General features: G+C 39.9%; 1 protein-coding gene across 5 annotated transcripts in view; it reads left to right on the top strand.

Moving 5' to 3' along the window:
- Rint1 (RAD50 interactor 1) overlaps positions 1–23,021 on the top strand; it is a 466,626-nt gene that overhangs the window by 238,419 nt on the left and 205,186 nt on the right. For all 5 annotated transcript variants that reach the window (XM_067791696.1, XM_067791698.1, XM_067791694.1 and 2 more), the window contains one exon: positions 5,020–5,182. In XM_067791696.1, the coding sequence (XP_067647797.1) occupies positions 5,020–5,182 (163 nt within the window). The remainder of the gene's footprint in view (positions 1–5,019; positions 5,183–23,021) is intronic.

The following is a 23,021-nucleotide window of genomic DNA, read 5'->3' as shown; positions in this document are numbered from 1 at the left end:
AAATTTTCTAAGCGGGGTCGCCCCTCGGCAGCGTTTGGCAAGCGCTCCGGGTGTATTTCTGCCATGAAAAGCTCTCAGTGAAAACTCATCTGCCTTGCAGATGCCGTTCGGAGTCGGCATAAAATCATGTAGGTCCCGTCCGGCCAATTTGTAGGGAAAATCAAGAGGAGCACGACGCAAATTGGAAGAGAAGCTCGGCCTTAGATCTCTTCGGAGGTTATCGCGCCTTACATTTATTTATTTTTTTAAGTGTAAACTAAAATAAGCACAAACAAATATATAGGGATACAAACAATAGATCAACGAATATGTCGTCATCCAACATTATGATTTGTTGATCCCAAGTATGCTGCTAGCGGAATAATTTCTGTACGCTGCTTTCTTTCATGTGCGCCGTGAGACTTGCATTTTGTGTTGTTGCTTAAGCAATAAATTGCGATATGCATATGCGCATTGGTCTGTGTCACTTTTAAAATTAATTCTCTTATCATTAGGCGTGTTCATAATGTGGAGCATTTCCATGGTGAAGCGCTTAATATATTGTTTCTCTATGTCCAATATAGTAACATTCTGGAAATCGGGATAGTGGCCCGTATCCTTACAGTGGGCCGTTAAGGCCGTTTTATTTTCCGAAGCGTTGTTTCTAAGTTTAATATTGGACTTATGGCCGGAAATCCTTGTCTTTAATTTTAATTTTGTTGTCCCCACATATACCTTCTCGCATAAGTGAGACCCGTCACCGTTGCATGGGATTCTGTATATTAGGTTGGATTTCTCATCCTTTGGAATTCTGTCCTTTGTATTACTGTAAATTTGTTTCAATGTATTGTTGTATGTGAACGCTATTTTGACCTTTTCTTTGTCATATAAATCCGATCTCTTGATCCTCTCTGCTATTCTTGGGACATAGGTTATCGCTTTGTATATTTTGTTATTTGCTTCTTCAGGTTTACGTTCATTACGTGCTCTGGTATAGAAATTTCGGACCAGTTTATTGACCAAGCTACTTGGAAACTCATTATCCTCTAGAGTTTTTTTGATGATCGTGATATTCTTCTTGTGGTACATTCTGTCGCTTATTGTAAGTACCCGTCTTATGAAGCTTTTGGCGGTATTTATTATTGTACTTTTTTCGTGTTTTGAATAATAGTTAATTAGTCTTCCCGAAGCTGTGGGTTTTCTGTACCAGTCAATATATAATTTGTTGTTTCTCCTATTGATTAACGTGTCCAAGTACGGTAGTTGACCATCTTTCTCAACCTCTATTGTAAATTTAATGTTTCTGCTGTAGCTGTTGAGTTCAGTGAGAATGTTTCCAATTTGTTCAGTTTTTACAATGGCAAATAAGTCATCTACATACTTTGTAAGTAGGCGTGGTTTGCTAGTAGTTTCATTTTCGAATCTTGTTAGCAGCTCCTCCATGACAATGTCAGCTATGACTGGGGAGGCTGGTGAGCCCATGGGCATTCCTGTACGTTGTTCGTATATTTTCTCATTGTATTTAAAATATCGATTCTCTTTTATGCAAAATTTCACCATTGTGATAAATAGTTCCCTTGTTAAGGATGTATATTCTTTTATGTTTTCCCACTTTGCGGATATGATTTCAATGGCTAAATCAACCGGAATGCTTGGGAACAAGGAGGCTACGTCCAAGGAAACAAGGCTTTCATCATCATAAATATATGTGCCATTGACCTTACTTTTACTTACAGTCCTGAAGATGGCTTCAGACTGAAGCCGAAATATTGACAAATTAAAAAAAAAAACCAATGAAATTTTAAACATTGTGTTTTATTTAACCACGGCCTTTAAGCTCATTATTATTAACATAACGTAAACGCATAAGGCTATAAAAATTACCAAAAATGTTTATTTTTCTCTTTAGAAATTTATTTAGACAGAGCTGTAATACTTGATATTGAAGTACATTGGCACATAACATTTAATTATAAATTCAACCAGAAATCTTAAATTTGCATCTGGATTTTCCGTTGTCACATATAATCGCAATAATCTAGCGGCCTTGGTGAGCCACCGAGAATATACAATTTTCCCTGGTTTGATGTTAGCCAGATCCACCGGAACCACGCCGCTAGAAATTGCATGGGCCATGTCCTATAAGTACTTCGAATCGGTGGAGAATTAAATTTTTTCTGCCCCCTATATTTTGCAACTAAATTTACTGGAAGCCGTCCACCACCTGAAAATATATAATAATAAAATAATTAAAAATGGTTGACAATTATAATAAATGAGTGATAGCAATAACTTACCGGAAGAGTTTCACAAGTTTCGATTTGACGGCTCAGGTTTCCGGTTGCCGATCTTGGTCCAGTGCTGGTTGATTTATCCAAAGCTTCAAACAAATGCCGAAACGGAAGTTCGTTGAAGTGTAGAAGGCAAACGAACCAATGCAATGGTCTTAACAGCAATTCGAATCTTTGTATAATTCCACCGTGTGGGCCAGTGTTTTTTGGCTCACCGTCAGTGCATATTCCAATTAATGCATCCAGTGATATATTTTTATCGTTGAAAAACCATTTAATTTGTTTGTTTTGTATTCAGCGGTTTCATGTTCCAGTCTTACGTAACCAGTCAATTCAGAATTGGGTTCACTCAAAATAACAAGATGACGTTCTTTTACCATCCTAGTATTTATTTATTTATTTTTTCCTAGGGAGAACAATAATTGGGGAATAGGAATTTCGAATTTTCGAAGTCAGCTGTTTTGTCAATTGAAATTTCGTTGAGCATTTCTTATTGTGTTTAAAAAACTGTAAAGTTTAATTATTGTTGCCAATTTGTTTGAAATTAAGAAATAAGGTATAAACAATGTACATTATTGCATTTCATGTGGTATTAACTGAAATGAGTAATGAATTGGTGCCACAGCAACATCAACAGAGGAGCATAAGAAGAAGACCGGCGGGATAGCACAAATCCACCGGAGTTGCCTGCATTCATTCTGCAAAGCAATTTTGTGGCGGCCAAGTCGAGTTGAGTTCCCCTTCGCCATATGTCAAAATCTATTTAGGCCTTCTTAAAAAATCCTTGCGCAATTTCTGGATGGCTGCATCAAATATGCGAAGAGCTTTTCCGTTGCTAATAGATATACTTTTCCACTTAAAATAAATAATATTGTGGTTGTTGTTGTATTAACAGTGAGAATATTGTGGTAGAATGTAAATACATATTTTAGCACAAATTTGTACAAATAAGTGTTCTTTCTTGAAATAACCAATTTCCTTTAACTCGCACTGAATTTTCGTTTAGAATTGGGCTGTTTATCTATCGTTAAAGTATCATCTTTTCTGCCATCGAATGAAAACGCTAACAAATTGGTATCATCTAACCGTTTGCCAGCACTTCTTGTCTGCATTTCTCTTTTTCTTTGCGAACTTTCGATTTATCCATGATGAGAGATTTCCCATGCTTATCTTTAATTTTAAAATCTTACAAAAGAGCGGTTCCCAATGCTGATGCTACTCTGTCAGGCACACCAAATCTGTCACATACCAAGACAAAGTTAAAACAGTCGTATCTCTGTGTATTGTGAACTTGTGCTTCTATCCATATATTCTTGAACCGGTGGCGGTGCGTATGTTGAATCATCGGGATCTTGGTATGTTGGCATTGATGACATAGACGTTGCTCCTTGCTCTTCAGTTTCCATCATAAATGCATCCATTGTTAGTCTTCTCTGATTATGTTGATCGTGCAAGAACTCTTTGAGGCGTTCGGGAACCCAGCCGCATGCACATGGAGCTGCCTTCAAATCGCATTTACATGTTCCAATGTAAAAAATTGTTTCCAGAGATTTTACATACTCTGTAAATTTTTGGGTGTTGTTTCTTCTCTTGATTTGCTCTTGATACGTGTCAAGCAATTTATTCAATTTATTAAATACACTTTTTTCAGCATTATTTCCATACCAAGGTCACTGGAATGGTCACTTCACTTATTATTTTTTTTGAAATGTTTTTTTTATCTGAAATTAGCACTTCACACTTTGAGTTCTTCACAACGACTTAATGCATTCACAAAAACTGTTGCGTTATATATGGTCTACGAGACGAGGTAATAAGAATGAAATGGTAATTTCAATTCTACCTGCTGTGTCTTACTTACTTACTTACTTAATTGGCGCTTACTAAGTTAAATTAACTTTTTCATTTACATATGTTCGGCGGCCACCGTGGTGTGATGGTAGCGTGCAAAGCAACATCAAAATTTTAGAAATAATAAGGTTTTTAAATTAGAAGAAAATTTTTCTAAGCGGGGTCGCCCCTCGGCAGGGTTTGGCAAGCGCTCCGGATGTATTTCTGCCATGAAAAGCTCTCAGTGAAAACCCATCTGCCCTGCAGATGCCGTTCGGAGTCGGCTTAAAACATGTAGGTCCCGTCCGGCCAATTTGTAGGGAAAATCAAGAGGAGCACGACGCATATTGGAAGAGAAGCTCGGCCTTAGATCTCTTCGGAGGCTATCACGCCTTACATTTTTATATTTATATGTTCTGTCTAAATAAATTTCTAAAGAGAAAAATAAACTCCAAAAAGAAAAAACATAGGCATTTCGCTGATTTTTTCATGTAAAGTGCAAAACCGGCAATTTTTTGAAATTTTTCTATGGTGAACCCCCAGGGGTGTTCCACTGGCATCGGTGGGTCGGGCCTCCAAAGTTAGTGGGGGTCGGTCATACATTTGGACTCGATTGGAGCACTCTAAATGGGTCAAAGTGGAATTTTTCAAAATTTGCCCCTACACAAAAGTTCGACCCAAATTGGGAGACACCAGAATTCGTTTTAGAGGTATGGTTTGTTCGGCAAAGTTTCTTATTTTGATCCCTAAAATATGATTTTCACAGAGCAATGGGCGATTTTTTTGCCTCCCCACAAATCGACCCGGCTTAATGTATATACACTGCAGGTTAACTTTAAGTTGCTCTTAAAAACATTTACAGAAATACCTGTTGGGTGTATTATTAAATAACTTGTTTAATATTTCATTTATTTTCAAGGTTTCAATATCACTTTACTGGTATACGTCAAACAAATCGTTTAGATAAACCTGAGTGGTTTTTTACTCAAGTGCTGAATTGGGGTAAAGAAGTTCATCTCTTCGTTGGAATGACTTTTCAGCCAGCAGCAGTAAAAGCTGGTAAACTGAACTACAATATACGAGTAAGAACTTATAAAAGACAACTTATATACCACCTCGATATGTTTCGAAGTTTCTTCGCAACTGTATTAACACTTCGATTTGTGGCGCTTGGTAATTTCCCTAATTTAAGGTCTATCGACGAAGTATGAATTGAGAGTGGTTGAAATACCATATACTGAGTAACGCTCTTGGTACTGCGTCAGTCGAATTATTCAAAGATGTCCTAAGTCAACTACTAGAATTCGACTAGCAGTGCTCGAGTAGTCAAAACATTAGAGTCGTCCGTTAATCGCTCACTCAAGGCTAGTCCAATACCCGTTAAATTTCCGTTCGCAAATTTTTATAAAACATGTGCATATAAAGTAGTATTTGCGATATTTTTCACCAATTGTGTTTAGATTTGATTAACTTTTCAAAAATTATGGAGCTCAGAATTTTCATGTAGGGTATGGTAAGATGGTAGAATTTAGTTATAGCTTTTTTGGTTTCTCTCACTTGTTTGTAATCACTTACAATTTAATTTCTGTTAGTGTTTTTGAAAATTAAAAAAATATATGGTAATAGTCTAGTTGAGGGGTCGACTGCTAATACGCTACCAAAAATATCGAGAGAGGTGTCAAACGACGCGTCTTGACATCAGTATTAATAATCCGATGGCGGAAAATAAAAATTTTAACGCGTTCAAAAGATATTAGCGAAAACCCGAAAAAAGACCCACGGGTACCTCCGAAACCGGGGGTCGGATCCATAGTATTTTTGCGCAGAACACCTTTCTGCGTTGGCGGCCTTCGGCCGCGCTTATAAAAAATAACCCTGGGCTACGCCATGCCAAGTCCGGGTGTGTGGTATAACCGTGGCTACCGCCATGGTGATGTCCTTCTGCGTACACAATTTTTTTGTGGGTACTACAACATTACAACAACCACATGGATATCGCCAACTTCAACTACAAAATATCGGATTATTGTTCTCGAGATTAATACGCGTCTTTTGACACCACACTCGATATTTTTGGTAGCGTATTAGCAGTCGACCCCTCAACTAGACTATTACCAAATATGTATATAATATATTTTTGTGAAAGTTATGGCGGAAAATATGAATTTTAACATAAAACCAAGTACTCGATTGAAATTACCTTAAAACTGTTGTGAGGTGGGTTTTGTCGAAGGCTGAGGTAGGCTCAGTCGCTCCAGGGTCAGGAGAAGGTCCCACTAACCTCTACCAATTAATAACACAATTAGTTGTTGTTTTTGTTCCGAACACGCACACGATGCGGCTTTGACTTTCGATGCCGACAACCTTTTATGCCAGAGAGAAAGAGAGGGAGAGAGATGCTACGGATGATAGCGCAGGAGCGACGGAAGCGGGTCTCGGAAATGACGGTACGGGTCGTGGTCCTCAGGGAACGGTGGTGATGATCCTCAAATAGTATCTTACCCCCCGAGAAAGCTTACTCGGATTGGTTCAGGCGGGTTACGGTGGTGCTCCTATGGCTAACGATTGATGGCGGCAGGCAGGAAGGGCGCGGTTTGACCTAGGTGAAGTATATCGGTTAGTAATACCCAATGTACAAATATATGTGTATACATGGGTGCTGGGTAGATTCAGTACTCCTCTCAGGGAACCTCGGACAAGAGTCCTAGCGACCATGAGCTGTGTAGTGAAGTCCGCTGTTGCATTCGGCTCGGCACCCCAATCAGGAGGCGGGGGAGGGAGATGCTCCTCGGCCACCCTGAGTGAACTGTCCGCGCCTCATGCCATCCCCATTTGTTACTGGGTGGACTCAGTACTCCTCTCAGAGAGTCTCGGACAAGAGTCCTAGCGACCATGAGTGGTGTAGTAAAGTCCACCGTTGCATATGGCTCGGCACCTCAACCAGGGAGCGGGGGAGTGAGATGATCCTCGGCAACCCTGGGTGAGCTGTCCGAGACAAATGCCACCCGTATTGGTATTTATTGGGCCTGGAATGTCCCTCAAGTGAAGCCTAGGACTGGTCCTGGACGCTCCTACCCCGTGGGACGTTGCGCAAAAGGTTGGTTTCCCATAGGTGGGGGGGGGGGGAGATCCATGAGCCCGATGGGTTCGCTGAGAGTCTTCCCCGTTCACCTTGCGACCCCTTTGATACCTGCCATCGTAAGTTGGCCTCGGCCTTACTTACCTAGGTGAAGTATGCAGTAAGTGATGGAGTTTGCCATTATATACTTGTCAGCGTATAAAGTTGTTAAGAATTCAGCTCATCAATAACTCCTCGTTATGATAGCGAAAGAAAATGCACGTCAGATAGTCAGTACCATGCGTGCTGAGTATGTTTGGTTGTTCACTGTTGGTACTTGGCATACCATGTGCGATCGTAGGGTATGTATATTTAATTGGCATATTATGTGCGGATGGTTGTTCGCTGTGCAAGGCGAACGTAGGGTATGTATATATTTAATGTTAGGTCTGTGAGTAGGTTATAGTGACGTAGCGTTTTGCTACGTTACAGTCCCCCTCCCACTTCAGGGAAAAAAACGTCGGCATTCGGGAGTTTGTGGCCTTAAGGCCTGCACTGCCGTGGACCAAGTGGTCCCGGTATATTTTACCATTCGGAGGTGGCGCGGCCTACGTACGTGTGTGTGTTTGTAGTCCGGTATTTTCCTTTAGTCATATATTTACTTATATATATATATATACTAGCAGACCCGTCAGACCTTGTTCTGCCCTAAATTTGGTCTATCTCCATACATTTTAATAGGCTTTTTCCGTCTAACTCTGCCATCCGTCTAACTTTTTCCCATTCTTCTTCATCCCTTATTGCCAGGCAAATCGAATAGGACGTATGTAAATAGTTATGTGGGTATTATTAATTCATGTCTTTATTTCGGCTTCGCATGCACATTTATCAGTTTTGCCAGGTTAATGCAACTAAATCGAATATCACAATGAAAATTACTTTAAAGCTCTCAGCAACAACTTTCATTTGATATCCATATTACGCACACATTCTAGGGGTATCCGGGTCCAGGGTTTGCCCATATCTTGAGACTCTAATCACCCAGCGGTATAAAAATTACTCTGTACTAAAGCAATCATCAACAGCTTCAATTTGATACCCATAATGTAAAAACACATCCTAGTGTTACCCTGATGCACTTTTTGGCCTATATCTCGAGACCCTTCACAAATAGATATGAAAACTACCCTGTACTAAAGAACTCATCAACAGCTTTTATTTGTTATCCATATTGTATAAACACTTTCTAGGGGTACCCGGGTCCACGTTTTGGCCTCAATCTCGAGACCCTAGTCACCAATAGGTATGAAAACTACCCTGTACTAAAGCACTCATCAACAGCTTTCATTCGTTATCCATATTCTATAAACACATTCTAGGGGTACCCGCGTCAAAGTTTTCGCTTATATCTCGAGATCCTAGTTACCCGCGGGTACGAAAAATACCCCGTATCAAAGTACTCATATACAGCTTACATTCGATACCCATATTGTGCAAACATATCCCAGGATTAGCCAGGTCCACGTTTTGATCTCAAGACCCTATCCAGAGCGGGATAAAAATTAGCCTATGTCTGTCTCCTGGTTCTAAGCTACCCCTCCACCAATTTTCAGCCAAATATTTTCATCCGTTACTTCATCTTCAATCACTGTTTATCTATTAAAAAAAGCGCATCAAAATCCGTTGCGTATTTTTAAAGGTTTAAGTATTCAAAGGGACATAGGGACAGAAGGGGACAGAAGAAGCGACTTTGTTTTATACGATGTAGTAGTGATGTACAATCCATACGTACCTATAAACCTACGCCCGAAGTTAAATAACGCAGCGAATGCTATATATGTACGTATGTATGTGTCGCATCAAGCCTCGCTCAAAAGCAATTAGCACATCACAGCGAACAAACACACATACGAATTTTTTGATAAAAATGTTACTTTTGTTTAAACAATTTGGCTGATATAAGAAAGGAATCAAGAATTTTTTTGATGCAGATCGAAGGTAAATATTTCAAAGTTTTACTGAAAAGTAGAATTTTTTAAATCCATCAATCCGTTTATGAGTTATAGCTGTGTAAACAAAAATTTTATGATTTTTTACTACATTTTGGCAATTTTCCACGCCCTATAATATATACCTTCAAATTATATGAACTGTACCATCTCACGTAGCTAAGCTTTCAAATGCAAAAAACCGTTTTAAAATCGGAGCATTCTGTGTGAAGTTATGTGCATACATGGCATTTAGCGACTTTATTTTATAAGATTTATAGATATATGTTTTTTTTTTAACTTGTATATAATTCAGAATAGAAAACATTGTATTATTTTTTGGTTTATGAAAAAACAATTCTTCTTTTAGCTTAATACTAATTAATTGAAATTCATGTGTAAGTCTCCTTTTTTTCTTTTGTAGGATTGTTTGTATAAGTTGAACATTTTGTTTGAAAGGTATTTTGTAGTGAAAAAATGGGTATATATTTGAACAATAGGGGGACTCATGTAACCGTATAAATGCCTTATAAAGTGTGTAAACGTATAAATTCATCTAGTGCGTAAACGAGCTGTCAAATTTTGTATGCAAAATCATTTACACAATTTGTATAAATTTACGCGCACATTTCATTGTGTAAACGCGATAACTCAAAGGAATGCAACCTTGCAGACATTACAGCAGGCATTTTCATCAGAAATCTCCAACATCAGCAAGTAAAGGCGTTTTAGTTTTGATTTTTCACTTAATCTTGGCATTTTTCAATTTGTATAGCAATCAAAAAAAATTTGTTTGGCAATAATGCAGCTGATAAACAGTCAAGTTTATCAAGAGTATTACTAGGTGCGTTCATATAACAGCTTGTGTAAATGGATATAATTTTACACCTTATAAGTTTATATGCTTTCATGAGTCCCCCCAATATATTTTTTCTTAGTTTTAGGGGTAAATGTTTATGATATATATGTAACGTACAATCATTCATAAAAAAAAATTGTTTTCAACTTATATTTACAATCGTTAACAAAAAAGATTTGTGACAATGATTTGCTCAAGCTTACAATAAAGTCGCAACGGCATATTATGCGATATGAGGAATGGTGTGTATTACTAAGAAAATAAATCTCTTTCTCCACGTGTGGTCTTTTGTTTTTTTTTTTTTGGTTTTTTTCATATAAAAGTATATTCTTTACTTCTTACTAAGAGCGCGTATAAAAAAACTTTTCTCTGTGTGTATGACTTTATATAAATAAAAAAGAAATTTAACTCCTTTGTTTTCTAAGGTTGCATGGATTTTTTTTTATAATTTTGCTACCATGCAATAAAATAAATAAAAAAAATAATTTAAAAAAAAAAATATATAAAAAACTATTGAATGCATCGGAGCCTAAGATTACGGTGGTGCCCAGGTTAATCCTTATATTTCATTATTCTCTTGTGCCCCGCGATCTTCACTAAAGCGTGGTCCGCGTCCATCTGCGTGCAGTACACATGCTGTTTGCCACATCGAAAGTGCCATTGGGGCGTATTATTCTTTGGTCGCTTCACGCAGTCTATTTTTTTTTTTTGAATATTTTCTCCGCTTGATCTTCGCTTATCTTTTCGGTGCCTCTGTTTCTGTGGGTCGAGCTGTTTCGCCTATTTCCTTTTCACAGTTTGCTGCGTCGCCTGCGCACTCGCCTATGCTTAGCAGCGGGTGTACAGTTTCCGTCAGGTTGGGATAAAGCGGGGGCCTTTGAAATATTTGTACCCGCTGTATGATCGCTTTGTTGGATGGCCATGGCCTTGCCTCGAAGGGCGGTACCCATTCCTTCACCTTTTTTGGCGAATATGGTGGGGCTGGCTGACGCATCGTAATCTGGAATGATATGAACAGAGTTATATACGTGTTGTGTTAGGTGAAGATATTACTGTTCGGTAGTGAGTGAGCGTTCGTCAGCGTATGGTTTTAAGTCCTGTAGATGCGTATGCGCGGTCCGTTTGTGATGCTCTTCGGTGTGTCAGAGCTGGACTGTATTTGATGATATGTAATTTTCTACCACATAGGGGCCGGAGAACTTTGGTGCTAATTTTTGTGTAAATTGATTGATCGCGGAGGAGAGCGGATGCCCTCGTTTCATCACCTTTTCCCCAACCTTTGGTTTCCAGGGTCTACGGCGCAGGTCGTAGTATTTTTTCTGTGTCTTAGCTGCTTTACCCAGATTTTTCTTGATCTCTTCCCATAGGTCGGTTACGGCGCCTTCGGTGCGTATTTGCTGGGCTGTCGCGATGTTTCTTCCAAAGTTGATTTCAGCAGCCGATGCTTGGGTTGCTTCGTAATGTGCTGTGTTCATAACGAAAGCGATTTGCGGGATTTCCCTGTCCCAGGTGCGGTGATCGGCTTTTGAGCGCTGCGATATCATGGTCTTACCCTGTTAGCTCTTTCGGTCGGGTTTTCGTGGGGGGCGTATGCGGCTGTGAATTTGTGGGTTATTCGATGTTCGTCGACTTCAGCATTTATTACCTGTTGCAACGCTGGGTTCCGTGGGTAATATCGCTGTTTTAGCGGGCGATCATGTTTCAGCGAGATTACATGTTCTGCTGCCCTGCTGGGACTAGTTATTCCCCCGAATATCCGTTGGTGGTGGTTTAAAAAAACTGGGAGTTCGGTATTTTGAGTTGCTCTTAAATGCTTTCTTTCTGTCACGGTATTTAGTTTTGCAATTATGGTGTTCTGGGTTGGCGTAGCTGGCGGTAATAAATTTCCATCTAAGGTGAGGGTGAGCCCCCTTTCCCTGAGGAAGTCCATGCCTAGAATCATGTTTTCGGCCAAATTAGGCAGGGTGGACACTCGCATGTGGGTCGGTTTATTGTTACAGAGTATGGTTACTTGGTAGGTGTACGAACTAACAACGCACGTCCTATCGGCGAGCTGTACGTTGCGGACCTTGGGTGCGCATGCTATTTTCTTGCCTTCCAGATGTTTGCGTATGATGTCACCTACGTAGGTGAGCGTTGCGCCGGTATCCACCAAGGCTCGGACGTTTAACCCTTCGATGATGAGTTTGACGTAGTGATGGCCATCCATCTTTTCATTCGGCGGTTGTTCGTCGATGGCTGCTGATTATGGTATTTTCCCGTGCCGTAGCCTGACGGGAGTCAAGGTGATCGCCTTATCGCACCTGCAATCTCTGGACAGGACGTTGTCCCGGCCACATCTGGAGCAAAATGGTCTTCGGGCTCTTCGGCATAGGTGGCGCATATGTCCTCGTTCCTTGCATCTCCGACAGGATTCCTCTCGGCTATATTCTTCGGTCAACGGTCATAAATAACGCGCTGTTTGTCTGCTTTGTCTGGTGGCCTCCAATTGTAGCAGCTCGAATTCGTCGGTGAGCTCCATCAGCTCTGCCCTTTTTCATTTAATTTGTCTAGGATGCTTTTAATGCCATAACTCGAAGAAAAATTTACCAATCCTTGTGAAATTTGGTAGGGGCTTAGATTCTAGGACGATATGTGTTTTCTGTGAAAAAGGGTGAAATCGGTTGAAGCCACGCCCACGCTTTATACACAGTCGCCCGTCTGTGCTTCCGCGCGGCCGTTAACACGATAACTTGAGCAAAAATCGATATATCTTTACTAAACTCAGTTCACGTACTTATCTGAACTCACTTTGTATTGGTGTAAAAAATGGCCGAAATCCGACTATGACCACACCCACTTTTTCGATATCGAAAGTTACGAAAAATGAAAAAAATGCCATACGAAAAAAGGGATGAAACATGGTAATTGGATTGGTTTATTGACGCAAAATATAACTTTAGAAAAAAACTTTGCAAAATGGGTGTGACACCTACCATATTAAGTAGAAGAAAATGAAAAAGTTCTGCAGGGCGAAATCAAAAGCCCTTGGAATCTTGGCGGGAATACTGTTCGTGGTATGACATATATAAATAAATTAGCGGTACCCGACAGATGATGTTCTGGGTCACCCTGGTCCACATTTTGGTCAATATCTCGAAAACGCCTTCACATATACAACTACCACCACTCCCTTTTAAATACTCATTATCACCTTTCATTTGATACCCATATCGTACAAACAAATTCTAGAGTCACGCTGGTCCACGTTTATGGCGATATCTCGAAAAAGCATCCACCTATCGAACTAAGGCCCACGCTCTTTTAAAATACTCATTAACACCTTTCATTTGATACCCATATCGTACAAACAAATTCTAGAGTCGCCCCTAGTCCACCTTTATGGCGATATTTCGAAAAGGCGTCCACCTATAGAACTAAGACCCACTTTCTTTTAAAATACTCATTAACACCTTTCATTTGATACCCATATCGTACAAACAAATTTTAGAGTCACCCCTGATCCACCTTTATGGCGATTTTGATACCTATATCGTACAAACAAATTCTAGAGTCGCCCCTGGTCCACCTTTACGGCGATATCTCGAAAAGGCGTCCACCTATAGAACTAAGGCCCACTCTCTTTTAAAATACTCTTTAACACCTTTCATTTGATACCCATATCGTACAAACAAATTCTAGAGTCACGCTGGTCCACCTTTATGGCGATATTTCGAAAAGGCGTCCACTTATAGAACTAAGGCCCACTCTCTTTTAAAATACTCTTTAACACCTTTCATTTGATACCCATATCGTACAAACAAATTTTAGAGTCACCCCTGATCCTCCTTTATGGCGATTTTGATACCCATATCGTACAAACAAATTCTAGAGTCGCCCCTGGTCCACCTTTACGGCGATATCTCGAAAAGGCGTCCACCTATAGAACTAAGGCCCACTCTCTTTTAAAATACTCTTTAACACCTTTCATTTGATACCCATATCGTACAAACAAATTTTAGAGTCACCCCTGATCCACCTTTATGGCGATTTTGATACCCATATCGTACAAACAAATTCTAGAGTCGCCCCTGGTCCACCTTTACGGCGATATCTCGAAAAGGCGTCCACCTATAGAACTAAGGCCCACTCTCTTTTAAAATACTCTTTAACACCTTTCATTTGATACCCATATCGTACAAACAAATTCTAGAGTCACGCTGGTCCACCTTTATGGCGATATCTCGAAAAGGCGTCCACCTATAGAACTAAGGCCCACTCCCTTTTAAAATACTCATTAACACCTTTCATTTGATACCCATATCGTACAAACAAATTTTAGAGTCACCCCTGATCCACCTTTATGGCGATTTTGATACCCGTATCGTACAAACAAATTCTAGAGTCGCCCCTGGCCACCTTTACGGCGATATCTCGAAAAGGCGTCCACCTATAGAACTAAGGCCCACTCTCTTTTAAAATACTCTTTTTTAACACCTTTCATTTGATACCCATATCGTACAAACATATTCTAGAGTCACGCTGGTCCACCTTTATGGCGATATCTCGAAAAGGCGTCCACCTATAGAACTAAGGCCCACTCCCTTTTAAAATACTCATTAACACCTTTCATTTGATACCCATATCGTACAAACAAATTTTAGAGTCACCCCTGATCCACCTTTATGGCGATTTTGATACCCATATCGTACAAAAAAATTCTAGAGTCGCCCCTGGTCCACCTTTACGGCGATATCTCGAAAAGGCGTCCACCTATAGAACTAAGGCCCACTCCCTTTTAAAATACTCATTAACACCTTTCATTTGATACCCATATCGTACAAACAAATTCTAGAGTCGCCCCAGATCCACCTTTATGGCGATATTTCGAAAAGGCGTCCACCAATAGAACTAAGGCCCACTCTCTTTTAAAATACTCATTAACACCTTTCATTTGATACCCATATCGTACAAACAAATTTTAGAGTCACCCCTGATTCACCTTTATGGCGATATCTCGAAAAGGCGTCCACCTATAGAACTAAGGCCCGCGCCCTTTTAAAATACTCATTAACATCTTTCATTTGATACCCATATCGTACAAACAAATTCTAGAGTCATGCTGGTCCACGTTTATGGCGATATCTCGAAAAGGCATCCACCTATAGAACTAAGGCCCACTCCCTTTTAAAATACTCATTAACACTTTTCATTTGATACCCATATCGTACAAACAAATTCTAGAGTCACGCTGGTCCACGTTTATGGCGATATCTCGAAAAGGCGTCCACCTATAGAACTAAGGCCCACGCCCTTTTAAAATACTCATTAACATCTTTCATTTGATACCCATATTGTACAAACAAATTCTAGAGTCATGCTGGTCCACGTTTATGGCGATATCTCGAAAAGGCGTCCACCTATAGAACTAAGCCCACTCTCTTTTAAAATACTCTTTAACACCTTTCATTTGATACCCATATCGTACAAACAAATTCTAGAGTCACGCTGGTCCACCTTTATGGCGATATCTCGAAAAGGCGTCCACCTATAGAACTAAAGCCCACTCCCTTTTAAAATACTCATTAACACCTTTCATTTGATACCCATATCGTACAAACAAATTCTAGAGTCGCCCCAGATCCACCTTTATGGCGATATTTCGAAAAGGCGTCCACCTATAGAACTAAGGCCCACTCTCTTTTAAAATACTCATTAACACCTTTCATTTGATACCCATATCGTACAAACAAATTTTAGAGTCACCCCTGATTCACCTTTATGGCGATATCTCGAAAAGGCTTCCACCTATAGAACTAAGGCCCACGCCCTTTTAAATGCTCATTAACACCTTTCATTTGATACCCATATCGTACAAACAAATTCTAGAGTCACGCTGGTCCACCTTTATGGCGATATCTCGAAAAGGCGTCCACCTATAGAACTAAGGCCCACTCCCTTTTAAAATACTCATTAACACCTTTCATTTGATACCCATATCGTACAAACAAATTTTAGAGTCACCCCTGATTCACCTTTATGGCGATATCTCGAAAAGGCGTTCACCTATACAACTAAGGCCCACGCACTTTTAAATGCTCATTACCACCTTTCATTTGATACCCATATCGTACAAACAAATTCTAGAGTCACCCCTGGTCCACATTTATGGCGACATCTCGAAAAGGCGTCCACCTTTAGAACTGAGGCCCACGCCCTTTTAAATGCTCATTAACACCTTTCGTTTGATACCCGTATCGTACAAACAAATTCTAGAGTCAGCCCTGGTCCACCGTTATGGCGATATCTCTAAATGGCGTCCACCCATAGAGCTATGGCCTACTCACTCTTAAAATACTCTTTATTACCTTCCATTTCATACACATGTCATACAAACACATTCCAGGGTTACCCTAGGTTCATTTTCCTACATGATGATTTTCCCTTATTTTGTCTCCATAGCTCTCAGCTGAGTATGTAATGTTCGGTTACACCCGAACTTAGCCTTCCTTACTTGTTTACTATAGTGAGACCCAGCGCACTTTATTTGAACACTCCTTTGCTTTGTGTCTATATCCTGCACATATAAAACATCTCAATCACATGTTCGTAAACGGCACAACTATCCCATTCAATATATACTCTCTTCTCGTATGTGACTGCACCCGTTTCAACCAAAGCTTTCTGCTCTATAGTTGGTATTTTCATATATCTTTTAAACTTGGAAGTCCTCTCCAGAACACATCTTTTTGCTAGTTACACATTCACCAAACGCTCGTTACTGATTTTTTCAGTTACTATCTTTTTTATTTTACTTTTACCCTTTGTTTTCTCTACTTCGTATTCCGTTTCGATTGCTTCCCTTAGTTTTTGTTGCCTTTGCTCGCCTGCATATTTAATTATACATTCAATAATTGTTGTTATTTATTTCTTTGATATGATACTTTGAGGTATCAGTCAACTGGCTGCGGCACATATATACCGCTTGTTTGGCTATGAACTATATTCCGTGTGCATGGAGGAGCGCCACGGTCATATTCATTCCTAAGGCAGGCAAAGCCTCTCATTACGAGCCGAAGGACTATAGACCTATCAGTCTTTCATCCTTCGTACTCAAGACCCTAGAGAGAATAGTTAGCGATTTTCTCACTACAAGCATTGATAGGAATCTCATTTCGGACTATCAACACGCGTACACCAAAGGTAAATCTACGGAGACTGCGCTACACAACCTAGTCTCTACTATAGAAACATCCTTGTTCGAAAAGGATTATTGTCTTGTGGCCTTCCTAGACATTGAAGGAGCATTCAACAACATAAGTCCAGACGCCGTTAACATTGCTTTAACTGATCTGGACGTAAATAGACCCCTAGTGGGACTAATTTATCAACTGCTCAGGGGAAGGAAAGTGCTCTCCTCACTGGGGAAGGTTGAGGTAACACGATTTGTCGCAAGGGGCACGCCCCAGGGTGGTGTCCTTTCCCCCTTACTATGGAACCTAACGGTAAACTCGCTATTAAGAGATACTAGTTGGGGGAGCGGGAAGGTCGTGGCATATGCTGATGACCTAGCGATTATCTACAGAGGCAAGTTTCCTCAAACTTTGTGCGACTTGATGCAGGTAGCATTGCGAGAGGTTTCCTTGTGGGCTTCCCGATGTGGACTCAGCGTCAACTCCGATAAAGTAGAGCTTGTCTTATATACCAAACGATACAAAATACCATCGTTGAACCTACCTGAACTAAATGGGGTGCGCCTAAGCCTGGCAGATAAAGCCAAATTTTTAGGCGTAGTTTTAGACAAAAAGCTGAACTGGAAGGACAACGTTATCCAGCGACAAAAGAAAGCGTACATTGCATTATATACGTGTAAAAGAGCCATTGGCAAAAAATGGGGACTCACCCCCAACATATGCAGATGGATTTATACCGCGATTATCAGACCCATACTGCTGTATGGGGTAGTCGTATGGTGGCCAGCCTTGAGCAAGGCGTCAAACCTAAACTTGTTGGGTAAAGTCCACAGATCCAGCATGATAAGCATAACCGGGGCTCTAAGAACAACGCCTAGCGAAGCTCTTCAGGTCATTCTTGACATCTTTCCACTGGATCTGGCTGGTCATCGAGCAGCGGCAACGTCAGCCCTGCGTCTAAGGGAGTTGTCGTGCTGGAACAACAGGACCACAGGACACTCAAGTATACTAAACAAATACAGTTTTCTCCCTCCTAGCACGGATCGCTGTGCGACCACAACAGTTGCGGAAACCAACTTTAAGATAAACATACCCAGCAGGGATGACTGGACGGAGTCGGACAAGTGCTTTGCTATGGGCAACAGCATTTCCATATACACGGACGGCTCCAAGCTAAACGGGAGAGTTGGGGGTGGAGTATACTCAAGGGACCTTGACCTCCAGCTCTCATTCAGACTACCCGACCACTGCAGTGTATTCCAGGCAGAAGTTGCAGCCATAATGGAAGCCGCAGCTAGGATAGGGACATACATTGTCGGAAAGGAAATTTTTATCTTCAGCGACAGCCAAGCTGCCATAAAATCTCTGGGCTCCCACTCGTTCAATTCTGAACTAGCACTAAACTGTCGCCGATCTCTTCAAGAGATGGCTCAACAGAACCGTGTACACCTCACATGGGTCCCTGGACATAGGGATATCGAGGGAAACTGTATTGCAGATGAACTCGCTAGGCAGGGTACAACCAAGCAGGTTCTTCCTGGACAAGAACGCTTAGGTATGCCCCTGTCCACATGCAAGCTAATGCTAAAAGAGCACATCTACCGTCAAGCCGACGAAAGATGGCTACAAACACCGGGATGTCGAACGTCGAAAGAAACCTGGCCTAAATGGGATCCTAAAAGGTCCCGTCAAGTTTACAACCTAAGAAGGGGTACAATTTCCACACTTGTAGGGGCACTAACGGGTCATTGCCTCATAGGTAGGCATGCAGAAAGGCTAGGAGCGCCTTATCGTCGTTGCTGTAGGAGTTGTAAAGAAGATGAGGAGGAGGAAACGGTGGTTCACCTCATCTGCAACTGCCCAGCGCTAAGCGGAGCACGGCAGCGCTTTCTGGGAGCTCCATTTCTTGATACTATGAGTCAGGTTGTGGAGCATGACGTCAAGGACCTGGTAGATTTCATCAGGTCCTCAAAATGGTTCGAAGAGGAGAGGTAACGGTGTTTTTCGTGGTATCACAACGGGCCTAGTACTACTGGCCTAAGTGTGCCCTCGGGCAGCCACCCCAACCTAACCTAACCTATTTCTTTGATATTTCTTGTTTTGTTTGTTTTGCTTTTTTACTTTTGTTTTTCGGTTTAATTAATATTTTATTCTCGCTTGTCGCAACCGGTTTGGAATATGACATCTTCGAATTCTCTACCTCATTTGCATCTCTCAAGTTTTAGCAACTCATTGCTCTTTTGCAATTCAGCAGTTAAATCTTTTATGACCTCGATTTTCATAGTGCTTAATTTTACTTCAATATTATGTTCTAAGAGCGCATTGAAGTTAGAATACTGATTTTCATTTCGGAACACTTATTACTAAAAATTTATTTGTTTACATCAGCGGTTTTATTCTGATTTCTTCACATTTGTTGATTAAATGTTTGATCTCTGTAAATTGAGTGTTGATATCTGGTAGAGCACATTGATTATAGAACAATTTCAAGTAAATATTATCTGTTATCTTTATTTCATTTTTTTATATTACTGCATTTCAAGCAGAAGTTATAGCCACACCCCCATAGCATCTACTTGAAGTAGTTTCGCATGGTGGCTGGTGGCATTATTGAATATGTTCTAGAACAGCAATATGTAGGAAATATGCATTATTTGTTATAAACTAAGCAAAATAATAACTAAGCTAAAAAATATAGGTTATGCAAAATTTAAAATAAGTGCTTTTTATAAAATTTGGAATGTTTTAGCCTTAAAACATGGTGCCATCACCGAAATCTTACCTAGTTACTTTTATCTCTCACCCTCATTCGCTCTTAACCATTTAATTTTTCCATTCACCAATGACAAGCTATAGTAATGATAGCAGAGCGCAAATATTATGCGCGCTGTCACTAACAGAAAAAAGAAGAAGAAGCACACACGAAATAGGAAAATTCAATTGTGGTACCAATAGAGAAAGTCAAGAATACTATAAGAGCTGAGGAGATAAGATCAATTAACACGTTAGCGTGTGATGAAAAGATACTGGAAACTGTAGTTAAAATCCAGCTAGTGAAGTACCTAGATGATAATAAAATTATTATACCGCAGCAATCAGTTTTTCGGAAAAAACATTCACGTGAAAGTGCCCTGAACCTTGTTTTAGCTAACTGGAAAGAAGATATGAGCAGAAATAAACATATAATAGCTGTATTCCTAGACTTAAAACGTGCTTTTGAGACTATCGATCAAAATTTATTGATAAAAAAAACTTTATAGCATAGCTGTTACTGAAACGGAGCTAAAATGGTTCCAAGACTTTATTATGAAGAGAAGTCAAAGAACTGTAATTGGATCATCCCTGTCAGAAAAAAGAGAGGTGCCTGTTGGACGTCCACAAGGGTCTGTCCTGGCACCTATACGCTTCACACTATTTAACGCCGCCCACGCGAAAAGGAGGTGGGAGCAATAAGACTGAATTGCGTTTTTTATTGGCTTTATTTTTTATATTTTATTGGCTTTAATCTCCATAAGAATTGGAATTAATGACGTGACTTTTGATTCCAAATTTTCGTTTCATATTATCATATTTTTAGAATTAATTTCCAAAAATTGAAAAGTGTGGAGGCCCAAATCTCGGAATAAATATCATTCGTGAAGAGATGGTCTAAAGAATTGAATGACCCTTATGTAACCAAAGCCCTTATTCCAACATTAGTTAGACCGATACTAGAATACGGATCAATAGTCTGGAATCTGCGATATCAAGTTCATGCAGATAGGCTTCAGTCAATACAGAAGCAATTTTTACTTTTTTCTCTAAGGAATTTTGAGGAGTATGCGCATAATTGTTGTATGAGACGGACGTGTTTTAGTTGAGCTCCAGTAATTTTTAGTTTGTTGTGGTGTGTTCGTTTGGAAAATACTCGCGAGTTGTATTTGCCGGTGTTTTGACCTTTGGTAATAAATTAGTCGTCGATTGCTGCTCCCCACTGGTGTCTTTGGTACATTTTCATGGATTCCGCTAGTAAGCGTAAACTTCAAACAGCTAGCAAAGAATCTCCAGCATCAAAAACTCTGCGGCTGGAGAGTAACGGATCCCTCTCTGATTCGATACTCACTGCATTACAGTCAACTGAAGCAGTGCAGGGACTTTACCACTTTATTGGTAGATCTACCAACTTTTTGACCCATTTTCATTTTCTACCACTTCTACCACCAAAGCCCAAAAATCTACCAGCATTTCAATATGTTCGCATTGAAACCAAATACTGCGATCATTAGGTAAACGTATTTAATTGCCGAGTACACCCAAATAACATTAAGAGGTGACCAAACCAACCAATTTTGAAAAATTTGTGCACAAATTCAGACAAAAAAAATAAAGTTTATGAAATAAATGTAGTTAATGAGCACGCAAATATTTTCCTGCGCTATTTTCATCAGTTTTTTGTGAACGAAAGGATTTTGAACGGAAATAAAAAAATTTAAGTAAACGATAACATATCGAAGTGGGTTATTTTGTGGCAGTATTTTTGGTACATTGGAAAATTGTTGTGATAATTAGACGTAAATTTTCGTCAGTATTTCAAGCTCGAAATACAGTAAAAAAGCAAGTATCATATAGGCATAAGCTATGTAGTATATAGAAATGTAAATGTATTTTTTTGTTTTGTTTACATGTTTTTTTAAAAGTGTCATTTCCGTGAAATGTGCTTTATTTGTTTTACAAGAATTGTTTTGTACAAATATAAACTGTAGCCATTGTTTTCTTGGAAAAAAAATCTAGCAACTTCTACCACTATTTTCATTTTTCGTCTACCAACATTCTTTTTTTAAAAGTCCGCGCACTGAACTGAAGTTAAAATTCTTTCGATGGAAGAGAGGATTCGTGAGATAATCAGTGGTATATACTCTCAATTGTCCGAAGAGATTGCTTCACTTGAGCGTAAATTTACAGATAAACTGCAGGAGAGCATTGAAGCCTTCGCTCAGCGCATTGATAAAGTTGAACGTAGGCTTGAAGTGGAATCAGCAACGGTGTGCACCTTGTCTGTTGAGTTAAAGGCAGTTAAAGAGGATTGGCAAACTTAAAGACTGAGAGGGTGAACAACAACAACAATAATTCGGCCGACGCTGTCATTTTTTGTCTACCTTTCGCCAGCGAAGAAAACTTATCTTGCATTTTTTAGCGCGTATGCAAATCTATTGAGTTCTCCCCTCCGCCTCTTCGTGATATCTTTCACGCCAAACATACAGCTGCGGACCTAACAGTGTTGTGATAGTTAAGTTCTGTTCACCATATGATCGCACTCGCACTCTTTCAGCCTTCTCCAACAATCGAAAACAAAACAAAGCTGTTTCTCTTAAATTGGCTGGTTTCGACAGTGACAATAATTTTAGCATCTTCGAGAGCCTTTCTGCCGACAATAGAAAACTCTTACAGGCTGCTCTTAAATACAAGAAAGCGAATAAGTTAAGCAGTGTGTTATCCAGACGGGGAGTAATCTTCGTACGCATCTCAAGTAGCAGTGAACCTGTCACCGTCACAAGCAACGACCACTTATGTAGCATTGTTGGTGCTTAGTTGTTTACATTTTTATTTATTTTATTATTTCGTATTTACGTATATACACACATATAGACACACATACCCTGTTACATATTTACGTTTTTGCTTGTTGTTTGTCAATGCTTTCGCTTGTCTTTTAAGATGCAATTTGATCATTCAATTATGCTTAATGTGCTATGCAAACATGCTGATGGGTTTAAAGCTGTACATTTTAATGCTCGTAACTTGAACAGTGAAAAGTTAGATTATGTTCGGAGTATTTTTGAACAATCTACTGTTGATGTAATCTGC

This window comes from Eurosta solidaginis, chromosome 5 (assembly GCF_040869045.1).
Source record: "Eurosta solidaginis isolate ZX-2024a chromosome 5, ASM4086904v1, whole genome shotgun sequence".
NCBI classification, from domain to species: domain Eukaryota; kingdom Metazoa; phylum Arthropoda; class Insecta; order Diptera; family Tephritidae; genus Eurosta; species Eurosta solidaginis.
The sequence above is the reverse complement of the archived record's forward strand: the minus strand, read 5'-3'. Positions and strand labels throughout refer to the sequence as shown.